The sequence below is a fragment of the Pezoporus wallicus genome, unplaced genomic scaffold, assembly GCF_028554395.1.
Source record: "Pezoporus wallicus isolate ANWC-B61680 ecotype Strahan unplaced genomic scaffold, APGP_CSIRO_Pwel_v1 contig_3017, whole genome shotgun sequence".
NCBI lineage: Eukaryota > Metazoa > Chordata > Aves > Psittaciformes > Psittacidae > Pezoporus > Pezoporus wallicus.
This window is the reverse complement of record NW_026638957.1, coordinates 1,667,854-1,691,042: the sequence shown is the minus strand read 5'-3', so window position 1 is coordinate 1,691,042 and position 23,189 is coordinate 1,667,854. Positions and strand designations below refer to the sequence as shown.

The window sequence follows — 23,189 nt, the reverse complement described above, 5'->3', positions numbered from 1 at the left end:
GCCTACGGAATCCACCGGGTGACAAATCTAGAAACACGTTCGGGTCGTGACGAGAGGTTCCCGCACGCTGCTGCCTCATGCAACACAGAGAAGTTACTTCCCCACCTGGGACATAGGGAAACGGTGACTTTCCCACGTAAAGCGCTTTGAGATCCACGGGTGAAAAGTTGTGTGATAACGAAGCTAAGGCACGGACGGGGAAGCATGTGGTGTTTGAGCCAGGTGGTGGGCTCGAGGGTTGAATATAAGTCGTTAAAACGACAGCTGAAATTCTCTTCTTGGATGAGACGGAGCCGGCGTGCATCTGGGCCACGCGGAGAGCGGGCCGGGAGGGGGGCTCCACACACAAGGCGAGGGTCAGACGGAAAGGTGGGGAGCCAAGATATTCCCCAAAGGAGCAGTGAAAATACGAACTCAACTTGGGGGAGAGGGAGAAGGCACAGCCTCGCCTGGAAACAAATAAGCACACGCAAATAACAGTCCCGCAAGCCGCCCGCTACATCCTGCACCTACCAACGACACCGCCCGCACGCCGCCATCTCCTCGCAGCTCCCCAGGCCCTGCCGACCCGTTCCGCCCCTCCGCCTGACGGCGCTGCCTTTGCGCAGGCGCAGGCTCAGGCTCAGGCTCAGGCTCAGGCTCAGGCTCAGGCTCGGGTGCGGGGCTGAGTGGGGGGGGCTGGGGCCCGGAGCGGCGCCGCGCCCTCGCGCCGCGTCCCGGGCGGCGTTTCAGTGCAGCCATGTCTGGCGGCGCGAGGCTGCGAGGCGGGCTCGGTCGGCGGCGCCCTCTGTGAGGCGGCGGCGGACGAGCGGCGGCGGCGGGCGTTCATGTCGGCGGCCAGGGATTAGCGCGGCGGACACCCAGCCGAGCGGAGGGGGCGGCCGACTCGTCGCCCCCTTCCCGCGGGGTCTCCGGCCTGAGAGAGCCGTACCCGCGTGGCGGGGGCGGGGGGACATGGCTGACCGGAGCGCGCCGAGCTGCCACCTGCGGCTGGAGTGGGTCTATGGTTACCGGGGTCACCAGTGCCGCAACAACCTCTACTACACGGCAGCGAAGGAGATCGTCTACTTCGTAGCGGGGGTCGGCGTGGTCTACAGCCCCAGGGAGCACCGGCAGAAATTCTACCTGGGGCACCAGGACGACATCATCAGGTACAGCCTCCAAAGCGGGTCGTCGGGCCGCATCCCGCCTCGGGTCCCAGCACCCTCCGGGCGCCCCTGCCCGACTCGGCCCCCGACCGCATTTCAAGCTCCCTTGGAGCGAGGCGCGAGTGGCCCCCTGGCCGCCGCCACCTGCCCCAGGTGCCGTCCCGGGCTGCTTCGGCAGTCCGCCTCCTGCGTCCGGCCAGCGCTGTGTGGATCCGGGGAGCGGATCGAAATATATCAAGGACAGCTTTTCCTCCACATCCCCCCGCCTCCCGCTGGGCTTCGCCGTGGGCAGAAACAGCCTGGAAATGGCTTTTGGCTGTCTGGTTTAACGGCCCATGTCGTGTGTGTCCCCGTCGCCACCCGGTGCGCGGTGCCGAAACTTGTCCAGGCGCTGATGCGCTGGTGTGCCCGGCACAGCACGGCACAGCCTGAGGGCCGAGGCTCGGTTCTCGGCCACCCTTGAATGTCAAAGGGCCAGCGGGAGGAGAAAGAGTAATCTCGTGTGTGCCCTGAAATTCTTGGGCTGCGGAGGAGGTTAATCTGCAGCAGGTAGACCTTTGGCTCTCATTTAAAAGGCGTCTATTACGTGGGGAATTAGTGGCTTGCCTGTAACTCGCACAACTTTTAGGGTGATCTTAAAAGATAAGCCCTTTTTGCAGAATTGAGGTTTCTTCTGTAGCTCAGTAATTCACTTGGCAGTGAATGTTAGCAGGTGCTAACATAAGAAAAATAATTACAGAGTGATGTTGCAGAACAAATGTGCTGGTGACATTTCTTAAATGTATTTTCAGCCTAAGGATGTTTTTATAAGCCTAGTGGTGGTGTGAGATCAGTGAGAGAATTTGAGGAGTATGAAGGGCAGATTTGAGCCTGAGTCATCAATCCTGTCCCTTCCAGTAGGTGTCATTGCGGATGGATTTTAAATTCTGATTCCTTTTGCTCTTCCTTTTGGGGTAAGAGGTAGCAGCAGACAATTTGGTAGTCAATTTTCAGCACAAAATTTGTTTCTATAATGCTTAGTGCTCCAAGACATATCTTAGAAGGTATGTGTTACTCATATGAGTAACAGGTATTACCTGTGGAGAGCAGAACATATGCTATGTCTCTCATTTAAGCTCTTGGACACAATAGAAAACTTAGTGATAATGGCCACATTTTTCTTTATTTAAATCTTCTTCTGCAGTGTGGCTGTGAAAGTCTCTTAGAAGGGTATCATGTCTATGGTGTATTTTGCCTTGGTGCTAAAAATGTGATGAAAAGGTGGGCAGGCAATGTACCATTACAGATTGTTGGACTAGGGCTGTTGAATCAGAAGTTTGAATCACTATTATTTGCATTATTTAATGCTTTAAAATTGTCATGTTAGTCCAGGAAAAGTGTTTCTGAAGAAGTGTTTGCCATGTCTAATGTCAGGTGTTGCAGGAAGTCCAAATCCGCAACTTCCCATTGTGCTAAGGAAGCACAACTAGTTTTAATGTGAAGTCCAAGACTGCCATAACATAATTACACATTTAATGCCATATATTCATGAGTGCTTCTGAGTGACACCGTTCATTTCAGTATGACTCCTTATGGTACAAGAATAATATGTTTTGAGCTGCAAGTGGAGAAGTTGTTTATGTTTTCCTGTGGTAACAGTTTTTTGCTCACTCTGTTCTCAGTTTTGTTACAACGTGCTACATTTGGCCAAAATGTGACAGAACTCATTATTCAGAATAGTACTAAAACAAACAATGTGTCAAAAGTCAGCAAACCGGAGAGAAAGACTATAATGACTTTATCTGATTTGTATGAGTATGTACTTTGATTTGTATGGTACAGTAACCCAGCATACTGGAGTTTCTCCTGCTTTGAATATAGTTCTAAGTATGTTAAAGCATTACAGATTTATTCAATTAGAATTTTGCATGCTGCTTATATGCAAAAGCTATGCAGAAATGTTAGCATGCTTAAAGAAGAGTGCTCGATTTAAAAGCATCATGGCTATTTCTAATAGTAAGATTAGATTTGCAGTGATCAGTGTTTTACTTGCTGCTTTTTCTAAAAGCAGCATGGTGCCATTTAAATGTCATCATCCCATACTTTTCCTGACTAAACTTGGGTACCTAGGCATGTCAGTTCTCAATATTTAAAGCAGTCATAGTAGGAAGGTGAAGTAATAGGAAAATGGGTTTTTAAAATAGAGTGCAGGTGCAAAAGTGGGATTATATAATACAGTAATCGGTGTTACTAAATTTTCTTTCTGAAGATAGCAAATTCAGTTGCTGTACTGCAAAAGAAAAAATAAAAAAAAATATCATGTTTTGTGTTTTAATAGGCTCAGCAAGTACTGTCCGAATGCTGAGGCATTTGTGATGTTTTTGGGAGGATTGAGAGTCTTCTTACAAGTATGGGATGTCATTTGTGAAAGCAGGTCTTGTGTCTGAAAATCTGACATATTTAAAGAATCGTACTTCTGTGAGCCCAGCTCCATAGCTACAAAGACTAAGCAGTATATATTGCATGCTACATGGTGATATTATTAGTACTTTTCATTGTGAGAACTTTTATATCATTAGCATGCTTTGAATGACATTCTAATTTTAAGTATCAGTCAGGAAGAAAGGAATTGCAATTCTTAAGACAGAGACCAGTTCTTTAGCTATAATAATAGACACCAGTATTAGATTAATGGACAGCTGATTTTCATTTAGAAAATTTCTTTCTACAACTAGCAGTTAGTTTGTCTTCTGCTGTGAAGTTTTACCTCCTTTTGCTAAAGAAAAATCTACAAACCTTCTGTAAGATTTCTTTATATGATTAGATGTTTAAACATAACTTATTTCCAGTATAAATGTATAATCTTAATTTTAATCACAGTTTCCACACTCCCTCTCTCCCGTCCCCCAGCCTCAGTTAACTCTGTATTGAAGATAATGAGAGCTCTTTTTCAGTGTTCTGTCCCTTGGTTCTATCAAACAGGTTTTTTGAAATAGAAGAGGGTAGTTAGGATCACTTGGGGCCTCTTTTATTAGTCTGTTTTTAGAATTGAACAACTTCAGTCATTCAGTTCCAGTCTGTCTTTAAAAGGACTTCTGCTTTCTCGTAAGCTTTTGATTTTTGTATTTTGTTTTTTTTTGTTATCTCTCCTGAGAATTGCTTTCCAGAAACCAACCTAGTGTTCTGTAGGGCAGAGAGTGTCATGTTTTCAATCTTATCTCCCATTTCTTGTGTATCCTCACATTTTTATTGTGGATGTCCTTCTGGGTGCATGCAGGCATTTGTGTAATGTGTCACTCAGACGCAGGAGTGCTTTGGAAATTTGCATCTTTTGGGAGTGCTGATAACTGAGTTTTTTTCTTGTATTTTTTAGGAGTAAATAAGGAGGAAAATCTTGTAGCTGAAATCTTGGGTCACTTGATAGTTCTGTCCATTGCCACCAGCATAACTTGGATGTTGACTGTTTTGGCAGCAGATAGCTGCCCTGTCCAGCCTGGGCTGTGTGTATGTAGGAGACACTAATGTTGAATGAATATGTGAATTATTTCTGCAAAGTTACTGATATTTACTGTGTGTTTGGTAGGATTTAATAAAGCACCAGACTAGCTTGTGAGGTGTACATTGGTTTGCTTTATGGTAGAAGAGGAAGAAACAGTATCTTGGTGTGTTCTGGTTAGATCTTTCCTTTGCTCTCTATCAATAATTTTAGTGTTTTAGAGGAACATGAGTTAATTAATGTAGGCTGTCCTTCCCCTGTCTGAGACACCTTAGGGGGATCATATTTAATCCTGATTATACAAATCAGAGATTATACAAAGATTTCAAAAGATGCTCCCTCAGAGTATTAGCTTATCATCTGGGAAACTGATGCTCATGTTGAGGCTCTTTATTTGTCTGGGCTAGCTAAAATGTGTTTATGTACTTTCTCTGATGGAAGGTAGGAAAATTGGAAACCCTGAACTCATCCACATTAATAAATGACTGGCTGCTGACAGAAGCCTTTGATGTTACTAGGACTATTCTTTATGCCGACCTGCTCCAAGAAGACTTTTAGAATAATTTTTCCTTTTAATGCATTTTTATTTTATTTTTTTTTCTCCTTATTTTTCCTTAATACTAGCCCTATGATTGTCATCTTTTGTGAGCTTTAGAGTATTGGAATTTTCACCTGGCATTGATGATGCCACTGAAGCGCAAAAGCACAACCTAAGATTAAACCAGTGCATCTTTTTGAGTTCTTTAGTAGACTTGGCAAAAATGCATATTTTGTTTTCCATGACATTTCTTCAATGCAAACTTCAGCACTCTTTGTAAGTCAGTCCTTTTGCACCATTATCTCTATGTTTGCACAAAACAGCCACGCAACCAAGCAGGCCAAAGAAAGAAAAGAGGAACTATGTTTTTCTGTCAAGGGGAAAGAAATAAGGAGGAGCTGTTAACCCTCTCCCATTTTTTTTAATATCCATTGTGTGAGTTGGCTGGCAAGTAATAGTGCTCTTGTGCTCTTGTATATTCTTCCTACAACTTTATCACCAGTAAACAATGACTGTTTGATTAAGATGTTTGTGTTATGTTTAGGTTTTGTTGTTAAAAACAAAACATCTTCTGCTAGAAAAAAAGCTTGAACTTCTGCTAATAATGCTTTCTTTATCTGCTGTAGAGCAACAATAGGCTGTGTCTAATAAGTTCGTTTCCCTACTTGTCTGGAAGTCTGTGTCTTTCCTTGTCTTGGCTAAGTTTACGGAAAGAAATCATGCATTGTCTGCCCTGGGACTCATGCAGAGGTCTGTTTTTAGGATAGATAAAACTTTAAAAATTATTCAGAAAGCATTAAAATTCTTTACTGTTACGAGGTCTAGTACCAGAAACTAACAGATCCCCTGCTACAAAATCAGAGGAGAAAGAATTCTACCTTTTGAGTGGTTAAAAACGTGTGTTTTTTTTTTTTTCCTCTTTGTGCCCCTCTGTAGCCAAGACTGTAGAGAGGTAAATTGCATGCTTGGAGAAAGCAAAGGCATATGCAAGACAGGTAGAAAGACTGACAAATCATTTCTCTGTACTTTTTTCAGGAACAGTGTTTAGCTGTTTTCAGGAAAATAGTGTATTTGTCTAAGTCACATCTTTTGTCAAGGCATTTTTTCTTATTTTTCCTGCAAACTCTATAGGAATCATATTAGACTTTTATTTACCAAGGAACAAAAAGCAGCAGGCAGACCTCTGGTCAGTCAGAACTGTGGTCTTTCTGGGCACTTTATTTAAGACTGTCATCATCTTATTTCAGAATTTGGCTCAATCTAGAGGAGATTGTCCTGCCTGACATTCTGTGATTCTTACTTCTGTATTCTGAGGCAAAATGGGCCATTTCTTTTTAATGTCAATATTTCTGAGGTTCTAGTGAAAACCAAAAATTACTAAAATCATGTCTGCTCCCAGATGTTAGTGCTGTACACTATCTCTGCTTGAATGAAATTTTTCTCCCTCAACATTAGTCTGACCATCAGCACCTAAGAATTGCACTCACTCATTCTGTCTGACTGCTGTTAGATAATGTTCTCCAAGAGCAGGTCTGGGGCCAGGCTTCCTGTGTGGCTGTCAGCTGTGGTTTGCAAACAGAAATTCTAGCAGTGCAGTGAATAGTCACATCCTAGTTTTGAATGATGACTGGTCTTTTCCTCCTCCTCTCTGTTTGTTAACCATGCATTGTTATGGCTGTGTGTGACTAACTGTTGGACTTTTTCTGTAAAGGTGCTGTGCATTTCTGCCACCGCACCTTATCATTTTGCCTCACTTTTCAGTAGATCTGTGCCGTGAAAAAATCTTTGCACGAAGTATTTTTTCTCAGAAAAGAACCAAACCCATTCACAAGAATGTAGAGGAGAATTATTTCCATCTCTTCTATTCCTCCAGTTGACTGACACCCTAAGATCCATCCTAGTTCTCAAACCCGTCAACAAATAGTTCAAGTTCCTGAGGAAAGGCTGAGAGAGCTGGGACCATTTAGCCTAGAGAAGAGGAAGCTCAGAGGAGATCTTATAAATGTATATAAATACCTGAAGAGAAATTATAAATGTAATGGAGCCAGGCTCTTTTTCAGTGGTGCTAAGTGACAGATGAGGTGACTTTCCAATCAAAAACCAAATTTGGAGCCCCAGGCTGAAAAGTGGGGACTTCCAGAATTGGAAGTTCAGTTCTAAAGCTTCAGGATCCTGACCTCAAAAATTCAGTTATGATCTTCTTTCCATATGCAAATTCAAATAAAGTAATTTCATGTAAGTCTGTAGTGAAGGAAGATATTTCTGAAATGATTTTTCCTTTAAGAAATAGATTGTGGTTTTTTTTCTGTGCAATGATTAATGTGAAATCTAATAGTGTTAATTGTTTTCTGCAAAGAGGAGCAGGTGTGCCAGTGTGTCCCTGGCCATTGGAGTTCATTCTTCATTCACACTTGATGAGGAAACCTTCAAAGGATGAAAGCAATGTAATGCTGAAAACATATTATGTGCACCATTCTGAGAGGTTTATTACAGCAACCTAAATCGCTTTACAAGATTAAATCACTAAGCTAATGTACTTCTCTGAATAAGGCATTTTCCTTTCCTGAATACAGTATTTTGAGGGACTGATTGTTGTTGGGTTTTTTTGTTGTGTTTTTTTTTTTTTTTTTACTCTAGAAAGTTTAGATTTGAAACTTAAAAAATCAAGTCTCCTTAGCTTATACTTAGGCTTACATGGTGCCAAGACTATTTTATTTATACTAAGCGTAAATCCATCTACTATCACTTTGTCATCTCCAGGTGATCTTTAAGGGGATAATCAGTTTATTTCCCTGCATTGAAGAACTCATAACTTAATAGGACCTAAATTATGTCATAATTAATCTGATCAGTCCTCCTAAGAGCCTCTAGCTCAACTATCTTTTTGCTGTCTATGGCATTTTTTACAGCAGAATGGCATGACATTTTATGCCATGGTTCATGAGGACAAAGGTGCAGTTAAGTTCTGTCCAGGTTTTCATGTTAAGTGATCTCAAACTGTCAAATATGTAAAAGTCTGGAGGGAAGATTTGTGTTTATGTCTTGCATAGATCAGAGGGAGAGGGGAAGGAGAATTATCTGCTTTTTCCCTGAGGAAAGCAAGGTTTTCTGGATAGTTCTAAAGCTGTTCTGGAACACATGTTGTACCATGCTGGAAGATGTTCTTTGAGGGATTTATGGATTTATTATCACATCTTCATTACAAGCTGTTTTTTTTTTTTAACTGAGAGCTTTGTGTGTCATCTTTTAAAAATGTCCTTTTCTTGGATTCAGTTAGATAAAATGCAATATTTTAGGATTACAGAATAAAATGTTTCCTAGACTCAGTTTTGAAATGGGATTAGAGCACACCTGTTGTTTAATATGCCTTCATACCATTGAAAACTTTATTTTTCCTAGTTAAAACTACATAAATAGAAATACCAAAAATATCCAACCAGAATGGATTGTCTAAAACACACTAGAAGTTGATTAAAGTAGATCAGCACAGCAAGGAGCTACAGGCTTATGAGCTTGCCTTCATGCATCATGCTTTTCATAGCCAGCAGTCACATCACCTTCTGATCTGATTCTGTCAGCACTTGGAGTTGGGGTCAGATCAGGTCAATACTTAAATGAGAAAACATCTTGGTGCTGTAGGAACACTTCTCATGATTTGGTAGTTGGCACTTTTCCTCAGACCTAATGTGACAACACAAGGCTCTAGGGCAAACAGAGAAGAGCAGGAAATACAACCGAAGGCTTAATAATGTATGATCATCAAAAAACTTACAGGATTTTTTGCAGAGATTTTGAGGTCTGCACTAATTTTTTTCTCTTTTCCAAATTGCAGTCAAATCAATTCTGTTTCTGCTTACCTATGTTTTGCTCTGGTGTTTTAATTTGTTAGTCATCCTCTTGATGAGGTAGGAAAGTAGATTATGTTCCTGGCTGATTTTTTAACAGCATTATGAAGTTAAAGTATTATTGCATTTACAATGTTACTATGATTATGATAGGGAGGAGCTTAGCGTATTTGAATAAAATAATTCTTTTGAAGGGTTTGTCTGAAGTCAGATGTTTGGGTTTTTATCAATACAAAATAGAAAGTTTCAGTCAAGACATAAAATTAGCTTCTGGTTTAAAAGTTAATTATTTAAGAGTTGAATTATCCCCCTTCTATATTGAAAAACATAGTATACTAGATCTGTCTGATAGATCTAAAAAAGAGTTTGGATTTTACTGTAATTCTTGAGACATGCATGATAGGCTTTTTAAAAAGCATACATTGCTTGAAACAAGACCTGAAATAATTGTAAAACCTCCCCTGAATAACAAAAATTATAAGAAGTTATATCTAGTTTTATGTCATCTACAATTTTTGGGCTTTAAAATTTTAAGCTGATAGTAACATAAAAGTAAAATGCCAGAGAACTCAGTTTTACATTATACAATATCTCAAGGGTTTTTCTTCAAAATGTAGTTTACCTAGTTTTCAAAGTATTATTGTATCACTTACCGAGTTACATTTGTGATTTAGAACAGCACTTTTGGTTCACGTTAAGGATTTTAAAAGAAAAAAAATTTGATTCATAAAACTGTCTAATCTGGACCAATGAGGGTCAGTCATATGCTCAATGTAAAATTTTGATTTCTTACGATACCCTTAGAATTATAATGTTCTTACAGTATTTTCAAGGAAATTGGTTTATTCACTGTATATTTATTTGACATGGAATAACCTGTTGCTTTTAGTACTTTTGTGTGTTAGACCAAGTTACTGAGTATTTGAAATAACTTAAAAAAAAAAAAAGGATAAAATATTCCCTGAACTTATGTGTCCATCTTAATAATTCAGTAGAGTGTTCAACGTAGATGCTGTTAACTGTTCTCTCGGAAAATATATGTAGTCAAGATTTTCTACACGGTGTCATTCTGGTGTGGGTGCCATTTGGTGTAGTATGAATTTCCCCACATGCATCAGTTAAGCACCTTACAGAATATTATAGGTACATACAAATTACTTGCATTAGGGTGCAGATTGCTCTGATTACCCCAGTGGCTATAAAAGACTTCAATTTCTTCAGGAGATAACAGATGTCATTATTTGTGTTGCTGTTGTAGCTATTACAATAGTAATAGACTTTGGAAATGCAGGGCTTCATTTGCACAAAAAAGGTCAGAATCAGCGAGATTGCCTTAACTCTTGATGGCAAAAGATATGATTGAATTTTTAAGCCAGGTTTATGATTCCTATCTGTTATGAATTGCAAAAAACAGAAACCATGAAGATTTCTTCTGCATGAACTGTATGATAAGAAATCCCTGGAACATTTTTGGTGTTGACCACCTTTACTTTCCATTCAAGTTTTTGTCTTTCTGCTTCAATTTCGGTGATGAAAATGGCAAAAAATGATGTGCCAAGGAAGAAGACAAACTTTGATAATCAGTAGTAGCTGATAACTGAGTTGAGCAAAATCACTTCTGGAGACATCTTCATTAGCCTGGGAACTTGAAGAAAATCTGTCCTTTGAAGTCTGCAACATGACATACCTGTTGTTTTGGCAATAGGTGAGAAATTCCACTTCTAGACTGCATTTAAAGCTAGATTTTTTTTGTGTGACCATTTCTGTTAGAATAGCAGGTTTACTTTTTGGGGGTCTTTTTTGGTTTTTGTTTTGTTTTTTGTTATTTTACCTAGCTGCAAGAGGATACCCATATTATTAAATCTCTAGAGAAATCTTGCATCTCTTCTTCAGAATAATTTTCCTTGGCTCTACTTGAAAAAGACTGTCCCTTAACTAGAAATCCTCGTTATTGTTGAGAGGCTTCCTGTTAGCCTCCTTTTGTTTCAAATAGGATCTGTATGATGGTGCCTGATGCTTATCCTTCTATGAAAACTGGGTATTGAGATATTGCTTCAGAAGATACAGTTGACAACCCTTACAGCCCTTTCTCACATTTTTTTTTAATTTCATGTCACTGCTTGATTTTCCAAACTTTTTGCTTGGAAATTTTCTTTATAAGTGCCTCTTGCTTTGGCTTGCAGACAGGATGGATCAAGACCTGTATCTGCATGCCCAGATCAGTCTGATTCTTCTGCTTTAAAAACACGTTACTTCCTTTCATCTCTCAAAAAAACCACCCCACCAAGTACTCTTATCAACAGTAATGTTCAACTTCTTATTGCTTAAATATTCACAGGGTCATCTTTGAAAAATATTTTTACTGTCTCACTTACTTGGAGGGATCTTGGTATTATTTTCACTGTTTTGCATCAGAATGATGTTCTTACGCTAAAAAGCAGTGTATTCGTACAGTGGGAGTAGTATCTTCTCTAGAGCTTTGAATTGAAATGCCTCCTTTTCTGTGCTGAGGTACACCAGTTTGTTCACAGTAATTTTTTTTTTGCTTCATACCTTCCAGATATAATCAGAATTACTAGGTTTTAAGATAGATATGTAGAAATAAGAGTCATAAACATATGCTTTAGTCTCAGAACCAGGACCCCGTCTTCAGAAAATCCTCACCTAAGTACATAAAAATAACAGTAACCCTTCAATTTTCTGAATTATAGGGTAATTTATTTTAATAATAAAGCTCCTGAAAATGACAGACTGATATAGGTGCATACAAACATTATACCTGCATACGATGTGGGGAAAAACCCAAAGCGTACTTCAGGGTAGAAGTCACTGAAAAATATTTATGCATTATAGTCATTCTCCATTTTATCAAGACAGCATGCATGTAGAATGTGTGGATTAATTCTATGTTTTGGTTAGCTGACAGCTGTATAAACCTCCTCCTGACTTTCAGAACTGTGTTAATCCTCATTCCCTGCTTATAATCACTCTACAAGAGCAAGCAAGGTGAATGATGCTTTATCTTAGATCAAGCAAAGACATCTGACAGCCTTTGGAAATTGCCTGAAGATTTATTGTGGTGAATGTGACATTTTAAGCTAGATAGTCTTCCAGAGTATTTGGGGAAATAATAGGAAAAATTGAGGAACTGGTGTTTGGTTTTGTGGTTTTGAGATTGAGGTTGCACTTTAGTGGTATTTACATTTTTTAGTTCCATGTTCCACTTTCACTTACTGCTTTATTAATGTTGTTTCTTCTACCATAGAAATGAATACTATAAAAATGAATAGTCTTTGGAACATTATTCAGTAATAAATGAATTTATAAGTAATTGAGATTTTAACTTTTGCAGGCTACAGCATATGCTTATGAGCATACATTACATTAGCTCATAGAGAATAGTAATCTGGATCAGTATTCGTGAGATAAAAAAATTTTAGAGAAGTGTTGTATTTTCTTGAAATTGTTGCTCATGAATGTTCATTATCCATCTTCTCCTTTTTAGTGGTTTTTAGTAATTAATTTTGTGAGCCCGTGTATCTGACAGCTTTCACTGCCTACCAAGCGCACATTGATTTGAAGTGCCTTTAGTATTCTTGCATTTTCCCATGTTTGTTTCCTGGTTTTTGTTGGTTTTTTTAATGGTTCTTGTACATGTGGAGTATTTGTTTGTTTTAGCAGACAGGCTTTCACGTGTATATATTTCTATTCTGTGGCCTCAATCACATTTATGTAGTTTTTCTAAATGATGTTTCACATGTTGTTCCAACTTTAAGTGGTATCCTGGCTCATTTTGCCTTTCTGGACATGAAATCAAATGCTGGGATAGTAAGTTTGAGACAAGTTGCTAGTTATTGGCTTTTGTTTTCTGTAGGAAAATACCTTTGACTAACACCTATGGAACGTTTGTAGGCTTGATGTTTTCAAGAGCTCAGGAAGAAATCTAAAGTATCTGCAGTCTCCAGTGCTGGCAACATGAAGGTTGGCTTAGTGCTCTCTTCAGCTCTAAACCTTCTTTGTCCGTAATGAAACTCAGCCTGTTGAATCACAGAATATTGTGTTTATCTCAGCTTATTTCATAGCATCTCTGCCACTGCCTTCTTCCTAACATTCCTTATTTTGAGCCAACTTCTAATTTTGTGAGGGTGACCTTTCTGTATAAAAGAAAAACCTTTCAAAAGTTGTCACTAATTATTCTGTGACTCCACTCTTGAATATTCAGATGAGAAGTTCTCACATATTAGGTAAGTTTTTCCTAATATATCTCATAGAAGACTGAATTGCTGTTTAATATACTTGTTCAGAAATATGAAATAAAATTGCACAATTTGTGGTTATTTTTTTTGTGTGTGTGTGCAATATCAGAAGATCTAGTATAAATTTAAAAAAATAATGGAAGATTAATCTAGTAGTTAAAAACTTCTCATAGAGAAGCAGCAAACAGTAGCGACTGGATGAAAGATTGTTTAAAGGGTTTTACTATAACAGTAAAAGATTAAGAAACTAGAAAATTTTGTACCTCAAGCAAGTTTAGTTAAAACTTGTGAGGTCCAAAGCATCCAAATTAGCCTTTTTTCTGGAAAGAAATTTTCAAAATTTTCCTGGCTAGAAGATTTGGAGTAAATGCTTCTTGGACTTTACGTCATTTATTCTGTATATTTCTAATTCAGCAAACAGTGCAATGAATTTTTGTGCGCAGAAAAATGAGAGTGATTATAACTGTGACAAGAATTTATGTCATTCAGTTTCCCTTTCTAAGCCTGCATTTCATTGCAAACTTTACTTGAAATTAAATCTATGCTAAGTTTATAGCCATCCTTGTCTCAGTGTCCACATAATTAAGTGGCTACAGCATGATAATCTTTACTTAAGCTAATTGGGTAGTTCCTTAGCTTTTAAACTAGTAAGAATGGAAAAATCAGTATTTCTGCTGAATTTTAGGTGGCCTCAGTTTTTTAAGCTGTGATCATTTTGTAGGTTTGTATACTTTTCACCAGCTGTTTTCGGGAGTGAACAATAGTTTACAAATTTGTGACTGACAGATACTAACCAAATCATTTAATAGTGCTTGCTGATTTGTTAAGGGATCTCTTTTGGGTCTGTGATGTCATTACCTGTTTTTCATTACCAATCAAAGAAGATTTAGAGCAGAAGAGACTGCCTGGGCATCATGCTCAAAGTCACCTTCCAGTGTGTACCCTGGTTCTACCAGCACAAGGTGACCTTCCACTCCACCCTCACTGAGGTAGGATGTGGGTGAGGATTTTGAAGCCTCCTTGAGGATAAGCAAAGTTTTTTGGGAAATGACACTATTGGAGATAGACTGGAAAAGGTTTGTACTCTGATAAAAAATCCCATGTATATGTGTAGCTTGCACTCCTTGTGCCTATAGTGATGGGACAAGGGCTTTAAACTGAAAGAGGAGAGATTTAGATTAGATGTTAGGAAGATGTTCTTCACCGTGAAGGTGGTGGGACACTGGAACAGATTGCCCAGAGAACACATCCCTGGAAGTGTTCAAGGCCGGGCTGGATGGGCCTCTGAGGAACCTGGTCTAGTGGAAGGTGTCCCTGCCGATGACAGGGGGATTGAAACTAGGTGATCTTTAAAGTCTTTTCCAACCCAAACCATTCTAGGATTCTATGATCAAATGTAGTGACCCAAAGGAGATGCATTGCTAGAGTTAAGTTATTGACAGCTGATTGCAGTACCTGTGCTCTCTGCAGATCTTCCTCTCCTGCATTTTTTTTCCTTTTTTTTTTTCTTTGCTGGTTTGTGTGTGAATTATATTTGACAGTTTATATGTAATGATTTAAAGAATAAGTCTTAAGTCCTTGTATGATCTCAAGAGTAAAGAAGGAACCTGAATGTTTATTTAGGTGGGATTCCATTCCTTGCTTGCCTTCAGGCTTTAATATGTCACATTATTGTACCACGAATTAATGCAATCAGAATTGCTTCTTTCATGCGAATAGCTAGTAACAGATAATAGGACACTGTCTTAGCAAATTTACCTCCAAATCATTTTGGAATATATGGTATTTCTGACTTTTCAGTGAGAAGAGCATTTTGCTGGGAAAATGCAAGAAATGTTGCTGCTTTCTTTGTCACAGGACACGTTACAAAAGAAGTTTTCCTCAGAAAAAGTGAAATAGTGAAAACTCAGTGATGAAAGTATAAAGATCATTTAGAATTTGGAAAAAATCCCCAGCGCGCATACCTCCCGCCCCTAGTCAAAACACAGGTTCTCCTATTGGCACTGGCAAAAGCACTCATATTTGAAAAGAAGAAGGGTATCTTTATTTTTATTCGCTTTTCTAGAGATGGTAACTCTTTTACTAGAAAGCTTAAGCTAATCCATTCCTCTTCAGTGGAGGATGTGACTATGCAAGGCAAATACAGCATCTGCATAAAGCGGCATATAGTTCCCAAAATATGCTTCCTCAGTTATATTTGATGAGTTGGCAAATCTCTATCAGTATTACTGTACTCATTCTCAAACTCTTTCCTTCTCTTTGGAGTTTTTAAACATTTTTTTGTTAATCTCAAAACGGTCAGATCCGACAGGGGGGAATATGGAATTGTAATGAGTTATACTGCAGCTCAGAATAATCAACTTGGTTTTAATCCACCCTCCCTGTCTCCAATTCAGATGGTCTTTTAAGTTGTATGTTTGTACATACAACTTAATCTTCAGAAAGTTATATTTGACATTATTAGTGATATGACAGTAACTATGTGGAAGACCCAGTAGTGATGCTCCATGATGAGAACTGCTTTGTTTTGCTACAGGAAGGAAGTGTGCTCTGACTTGATCAGTTTGAACTTTGATGAGAGATGTTTGCTGATTACAGCTCTTTCTGTTTTAACAAATAATATGACAAAAGTCATATTTGTAGTTTCAGGTTTGTAGTTTCTCTTGTCATTCTTTCTGGGGAAATACAGATAAATGGCAGCAAATAGGAAAATACAACTATATAAAAATGTCTGTAAACACGCAATGAAAGTACTTGCTTGAATTTACTCACGGAATTGATTTCACACCTAGAAGTAACAATCAATAGATATCTGAGATGCTGTTATTTTACTGCAGTGTTTTTTTGTGCATTTTTACTGGTGCCCTAGTTTCATGAAGCTCAGGAGAAGTCACATGAATATATTCTTGGATTTTCATCCAATATTGTTGCTAAGGAAACATCATCTTTAATACTGTATCCTTGTCTGCAGCTTGTCTGTATTAATCAGTGCCTGTTAATGCTTAGCACAAACCAAGTAAAGATGAAAAAAAATCTTAATTTCTGTAATGAAGTAGTTTATTATAGACTCATCTCCTTCAGGATCCCCTGCCACTGCAAATTTCACACAAATTGAAGGGTTACATCCGTATCTTTGGTCTCATCCCAAACAGACACAGTATGGACAGCTTTTATACATGTTTCATAGGCTGATAATAATGATAATTCAGTATCATTAATCTAACATAGGTATTGTACAGTACATGGATTTGGTCAAAATGGTGGGAATGCTTACATGCTGCCTTAAAAAGGAGAAAGAACTTTTTCTATGAAGTAGAAGAGAGGAGCACTAAATTGAGAAACATATCCATTTTCAGTATACTGTTAAAATTGTAATACTGTATTTCAGTTTCCTTTGAACATCTATCTAGGGAAAGGCCTGTCAGTCAGAGATACCAGTGGAAATCTCTGTTCTCTGCAGGTCCAGATACTTCGTTTTGTTGCAGTAGTGACAGGCGGAATTTTTAAATTTTCTATTTCTGACCTCTTCTGAGAAGTACCAAATTTTATAGTCAATTTCAAAATAATTTGATTTAGCAGGTTGTCCTGGGTTCAGCAGTAGCAGTCATTTTTCTCCTTCTTGGTAGCTGGTGCAGTGCAGTGTTTTGACATTCAGCTTTGGAACAGAGCTGATAGCAATGTTTTGGTTTGGCCAAGGACTTTGTGAGCCTCATGCTCTGCCAGGGAGGAGGGGAAGCCAGGAGGAAGCAGAGACAGGACACCTGACCCAAACTGACCAAAGAGGTATTCCATACCACAGCACGTCATGCCCAGGATGTAACTGGGAGTTAGCTGGAAGGGCTGAGAGACTGCAGGGTTGGAGGAGGCAGCGGTGAGAGCTTGGTCGGGCTCTGGGGAGCAAGTTATCAGTCGACTGGTGGTGAGGTGTTGTATTCTCTTCCCTTGTTATTTCCTTTATCATTGTTATTATTGGTGGTAGCAGTAGTGATTTGTGTTATACCTTAGTTACTAAACTGTTCTTATCTCAACCTGTGGGAGTTGCATTCTTTTCGGTTCTCCTCTCTGTCCCTCCGGGAGTAGGGGCGGGGGGGGGGGAGGGAGTGAACGAGTTATCTGACTGGGTTTAAACCACGAAACAGGTTTTTAGCCAAATTCCTGCTTACTTTGTTTCATGGTCACATTTGCCTTTTGGACATCTTCCTTAGTATCTGCCTCTTCAGAGAGACTATTTTAGATGTAACATTTGTTCTTGAAAAGCCGAGGTCAGAAATGCCAGAGACAAGCAAGAAGGCCTGAACATGTCTCATTAGAATATTTGTTTCCTTTTTTGGACAAAAAGTGTTACCTTATTCATCAGCTCAGTCATCCTTCAAGGAAGAGGAAAAAAGTCAAGCACAAGTTTACTGTCTAGCTGTGTTGGCTAGATGCAAGGACGGTTTCAGCAGTCTAATCTGAATAGGTCATCCCAGCTTTCATTAGCAGGGCAGTAAACAGAACTCAAGTTCTCTTGAATGCAGAGTGTCTTGTCCATTAAGCAGTCTCTTTACTCTCCCTGTGAGAAAAAAAATGCAAGAAAATGTGTGTGAGGGTGTCAGTGCACTCAAGTTCACAGAGCCCACATCAACAGATGTGGAAGCCGTCTTAAGAGCTGAGCCACGCTCATGCTTTTCTGCCTGTCCTCAGGGACTGACTGGATGGGTACTAAGCAACTATTTCAAATACCATTTCAATAGTTTTCATACTATTAACACCTGTGTAGAGGTGTCTTGGAGATCTTAGGTGGGGTATCCACTACAGCATAGTCCTTGTATAGTAAACATTTATAGTTATCCATTTCTGGGCATCTATTTTAGTTACTTTTTTTCTTCCTGCACTAAGAAGCTATTTACAATGCATTGCTTGGGACTGTTTTAATAATGAAAGTTTCTGAATATGTGAGGTGTTACCAATGTGTTTACTTTAGAGGCTAGACCAAGATACTGTATTTTTGTATTAATTGCTGTGCCTGTAAGGATTGTTCAATCACTCATAGTCCAATTAAAGAACTACAAAGGGTCTCCATATTGCTTAAACTGGAGTCTAATCCTCGAGTTTTGATCAGGATTTAACATTTCAGACCTGGAATTCTGCATAGTACCCCATGGCTTTGACAATGGCCAAGGCTTGAGTATTAAGGAAAGGCATCATCTTATCATTCACAGTTCAGATGAAAGTCATTTGAATGTGTGTGGCATTTCCTTTTTTTTAATGTTGGTACTACAATCAGTAGTCCCTGGCCTCTTTCCAGACTTCCCTTTTCCATCTGGCCTCATAGCCAGTGGGATAAAATACTTGCACTTTGTACTTAAAGTACAGTACTTTAACCTATCCTTCACTCCTTGGTCTGGAAGAAATGGTGAGGGAAGGTGTTCTCGGGTATTTCATCAGCCACTGCCAGTAGTTCTGCTGCTCAGTTTCCCCAAAATCCCTGCATACTGGCTTTTTTAAAAAAGCCTGCTCTTTTAAAATATTTATTGTATATTAATTTTCTTCTACTTTCAATGACTATCTAGAAAGGTTGTTAGCAGTTTACTATAGAGACTGAAGTGGAAGGGGAAGGACATTGGTAGTTCTGCAGTGTTGTCTGTTATGATTTGGATCTTAATTTATGGTGCATTATCCCATCTCAAGGCAGAATTTGAACTTAGTTGTTCAAGCCAGTATTTTCTATAATGATATAGAAAGCATTAATACTATGACATTGCTATTATTTATTATTTTCCATTTATTAATTGGAAAGAGAGGAAATATATATATTCGCCTAATGTGCTTTGGGTGGAATTGGTTGGCACACTTGGGCTAAGGCAATGTTTTCCTGGCCATTGGTAGTGCCTTGCATCTCTGATGCATTGTGTTTATTCTGATTTTTCACCAAAAACATGCTAAGGTAATTTTTAGTTGCTGGAAAGTGTTTTGTAAGGTGTGATGTGGGGGTGCTTTTGCATGTATTTGTGTCCTGTGTGGTGCCTGAGTGTTTTGTCAAAGCTGCAGTATGGGGTGGTTTTCACTTGCTTGAAACTGCACAATGCACTAATAGCAGAGCTAAGTACAGGATTGAAGAGGTCATGAATCAGTCATAAGACTGCTCTGCTTCTACTTTTTCTCTCTCTTTTTTTTTTTTTTTTTTTCCCTTCGTGGAAAGTTTTCACTTCCTTTCTCTGCCTGAATTTCTTTATTGTCCACGTGGTCATATCTCTCCCTTTCTGTGGTGTTATTGTGAAAATTAGATAATTTCAAATGCAGGGTTTCCCCCCCTCCAGATGCTTTTCCTTTTTCCCCAGGCGTACACCACCTGCTTGTGTTTGCCCTGGGAGATGTGCAGATAATTGGTCAGGATTAGATGGCAGAACTGCAGTGAAATGTGCTAAATTTTGCTGCCAGCTCATTTCTACTTTTTTTTTTTTTTTTTTTTAAATTATAAAATTGATCTTTCAAATAAAGAAGGAAGGGAAGAACCAGAGAAATAACTCTGGAGTTGAAGAGAAGCAAAGAGAGTAAATGTTGGTTTCTGAGCAGCAAAGAGGAGGAATTCCCATAAAAAGTTGAAAGGTCCAGAGGCTCTTTACCTTTTGTAGAAACTTTGAAGTTAAAGGTTTCTCTCAAAGCTGTCCATGTGGAATTTGTCAAACAATATCAACCAACTGAAATGCTCCAGTACAATAGAAAAAAATACAAAAGTTTATCATGTAGTGTAGTATGACTTCATGAAATATTAAGTAACTTCTGACAGTTTTCTCTTAGTCTTTTTGTATATAGAAAATGTATAGATCTTTTTACTTAGATTTCTTTTTTTTTTTTTTTTTCCTAGTGATTTCCTGGTTAGCTTTCTCCTTGCCGCTTCTGTTTATAGACTCCCCTTGTCTTCACCCTTGGAATTTCATTAACCAAAACCTCTGTTCAGGTGTAAGGTCATTTTACCATTGCAAAGTGCTCAACCTTTCTCCTTTACAAGTAATCTTTGTGTTAGTAGTTCTGTCAACCAGTCTCTCAAGATCGTTACCATATTATGAGTTAGGGGAGGAAATATTTTAGCCACATTAAATAGTAACCTCTGAAATTTTTATCTCCCTGACTTAATGGTGGGACTTCTACATCATTTTGGACTGCTATACCTAGTCTGTGTAGAATGTAATGAAGTAGCTTTTTTGGGTTTCTATTAGAATATATTCTTTCTCACTTTTCTGTGTTATAAAATGTGAATCTTCAGACCTCATGTCTTCCCTTGCTGCTTGCTTGCATAAGGAAAACAGAAAACTGTCTTGCTACTAGCCTGTTTTCTAGCTTGGTTCCAGATTTGATGAAACAGTTGTGATGATCCGCTGTCAACTTTAAAAGATTTGGAAATATCAACTATAAGAAAGTACTCTGCAATATTAGAAATATGGATAGTTAATAATTATTCAAAATCAATTATTCCCAATTGTTTGATATTAAAATTAAGGCACTGAAGGTAATCTCATGTCACTTCAGTTTAGACATCTTAAGTCTAGCAATAGTATCTATCTAATCTAGTCATGCTTTGGCTTGCTGTAAGATCTCTCATAAAAAGGATGTCAGATAGTATGTAGAATGAGGTAGTTCTGGAGATACATACGTCCCCATTGATGATAGATCTGTAGATAGCTAAATACCGACTATTAGAGCTGTTGTGGAATTTGCGATACAAAAGGACTTGTTAATATCTATTATCAGTGGGAAAATATTATAAAATCATTATTAAGGAGAACTATTAATAAAAAAAATCTAGGCAAATGTAAAAGTTTCATTCAAAAATATTTTATGTATTTTTCTTTGGCAGCCTTGCTTTGCATCCTGAACGCGTGTTGGTGGCCACAGGTCAAGTTGGAAAAGAACCGTATATCTGTGTGTGGGACTCATACACTGTGCAGACTGTATCTGTTCTGAAGGATGTTCACACGCATGGTATAGCTTGCTTGGCTTTTGATTTAGATGGTCAGGTATGTAATTAATTTTTTTTTAAACAAATTGTTTATCTGTCACATCCTGTTAAGTAGCTTTGTGGTGTTGTAAGGATGTGTATTGGCTCAGGTTTTATCTGCTTATTCTCAAGTTGAGGAGAAAAAAGTCGGCATTACTAATTACTGACAAATACTCATATTTGGCAAGTATAACTTCAAAAGAGTGTTTAATGAAGATGAGGTGGTAGGGAGATCCTTGCGGTTTGTGGGCCACAGGGCAAGGTTATACTAAATGGCTGGAGATAGTGGGGCTAGTGGTGCAGGTTGTGTCTTGTGCACAAATTGATGTTACTTATCTTGGACTCCTTAATTCCTTCAGGCAGTATCCCCTTCTCTGTTACACATTTTGTATGTGTTGGTGACTCTCCGCATTTTGGTTGTTCGGAGTCATGTATCCTGGATCCTAAGAGTGAAGAAAAATATGCAATATATAGATGAATCACAAGAAAAATGTGGTTCCTATTACTGGTCTCCACATGATCACTATCACAAATGTTGGTCATCTTCAATCACTGGGAAGGAATATGTAGACTGAAGTGAGGTCAAGCCCATTGCACTTTTCAAGTTTTTTCTATTACTTGTTCATTTCTAATGCTTCATGTTGGGCTATGCCACAGACCTGCTCTCCTCCCCACCCCCAACTGGTCTGGCTAGCTGAGGAAGGCATAATTTATTCTGTATTTATTGTCCTTTGTTAATTGTCTTGGGGATTCTCTCCTTTGTGCTGAGAGAAGTTCAGCTAGCTTTGTGATATGTTCTTCCATGAGCATGCTGGGTTATTTTTTGCTTTTTTTCTGAGCTGTACTCCACTGTGGAAGTCTGCTGGTTGGTAACAAGATTTTCTTGTTCTTAGGAGAACTGAGAACATAATTTAATCTCCCTTTGTATTGGGTTATGTCTGGAAAGGCATCACCAAACTTTTTTTGGTGATGGGTATGGAATAAGTGTAAAACTAGTTTGCATTCACTCATCTCATTCTGCAGTAGGACTGGAATTGAACTGCTTGGAAGCATAGCTGACATTGAATCTGATGTTCCTTCTGAGAATATTTTCAAAGATGGAATAGAAAGGTTGGGCTTTGCAATATCTGAAAGATTGAAATTGACATTAATAAATAGGGAGTATGAGTAACAATTGTATTTAACTTGCTTCATGTAATTTTGAAGCTTCTCAAACAGTAAAGAAAACATGTTATTGGGAATAGGTTTCTGTCTTCGGGAAAAAATTTGCTTAAGTTTGGGGTTTGCTTTGCTTTTACAAACTCAGTTTTATAACCTATGTAGAAATTGAAATTAAATTTGTCTTTAATGTGTGTAGGTATTAACTGCTGAACAGTGAAAAAACTTTGTCCTTAAAGATGTGCAAAGCTTTCATCTATCAAAATTAAGATGGCACAATTCATGCATAAACTGAACAAAAAGACTTAATTTTCTTTAAAAATAAAACTCAAAGTTGCAGAGGTTTTTTTTTTTATCAGCTCTTTAATACTGTTAGTCTTTCTGTTGAGACTTTCTATAGGAAAGACAACGTTTTTACTAGTTAGCAAATAAAGTCTACTGTTGGCTAGTGTGGTGAATGATTTGTATCAAGAAATCTGGAAAGGAATAGTTACTCGTACACAGAATCAACTAGATTGAAAAGACGTTTAAATCATTAAGTCCAGCCTTTACCCCAGGACTGCCAAGTCCACCACTAAGCTATGCACTAAGGGCATCAACATGGTTTTTGAACACTTTAAGAGATGACGATTCCACCACTTTCCTGTGCAGCCTGTTCCAATACCTGATCACCCTTTTGGTGAAGAATTCTTTTTTCTAATATTCAATCTAAACCTTCCCTGCTGCAGTTGTTTTGAAGAATCAAGCAAAAGACTCTTATAGCTTTTAAATGTTTTGTTTGTTTCAAGAAG

The 23,189-nt window shown here is 38.6% G+C and overlaps 1 protein-coding gene across 6 annotated transcripts in view; it reads left to right on the top strand.

The window, feature by feature from the left end:
- The first annotated feature begins 678 nt into the window (after positions 1-678).
- The window catches only part of EML5 (EMAP like 5), a 101,517-nt gene continuing 79,006 nt past the window's right edge, over positions 679-23,189 (top strand). For all 6 annotated transcript variants that reach the window (XR_008972651.1, XM_057413360.1, XM_057413361.1 and 3 more), the window contains exons 1-2: positions 679-1,151; positions 21,100-21,259. Coding sequence is in view for 5 of the 6 variants with exons in the window: in XM_057413360.1 (XP_057269343.1) it covers positions 955-1,151; positions 21,100-21,259 (357 nt within the window). In the remaining variant the exon portion in view is untranslated. The remainder of the gene's footprint in view (positions 1,152-21,099; positions 21,260-23,189) is intronic.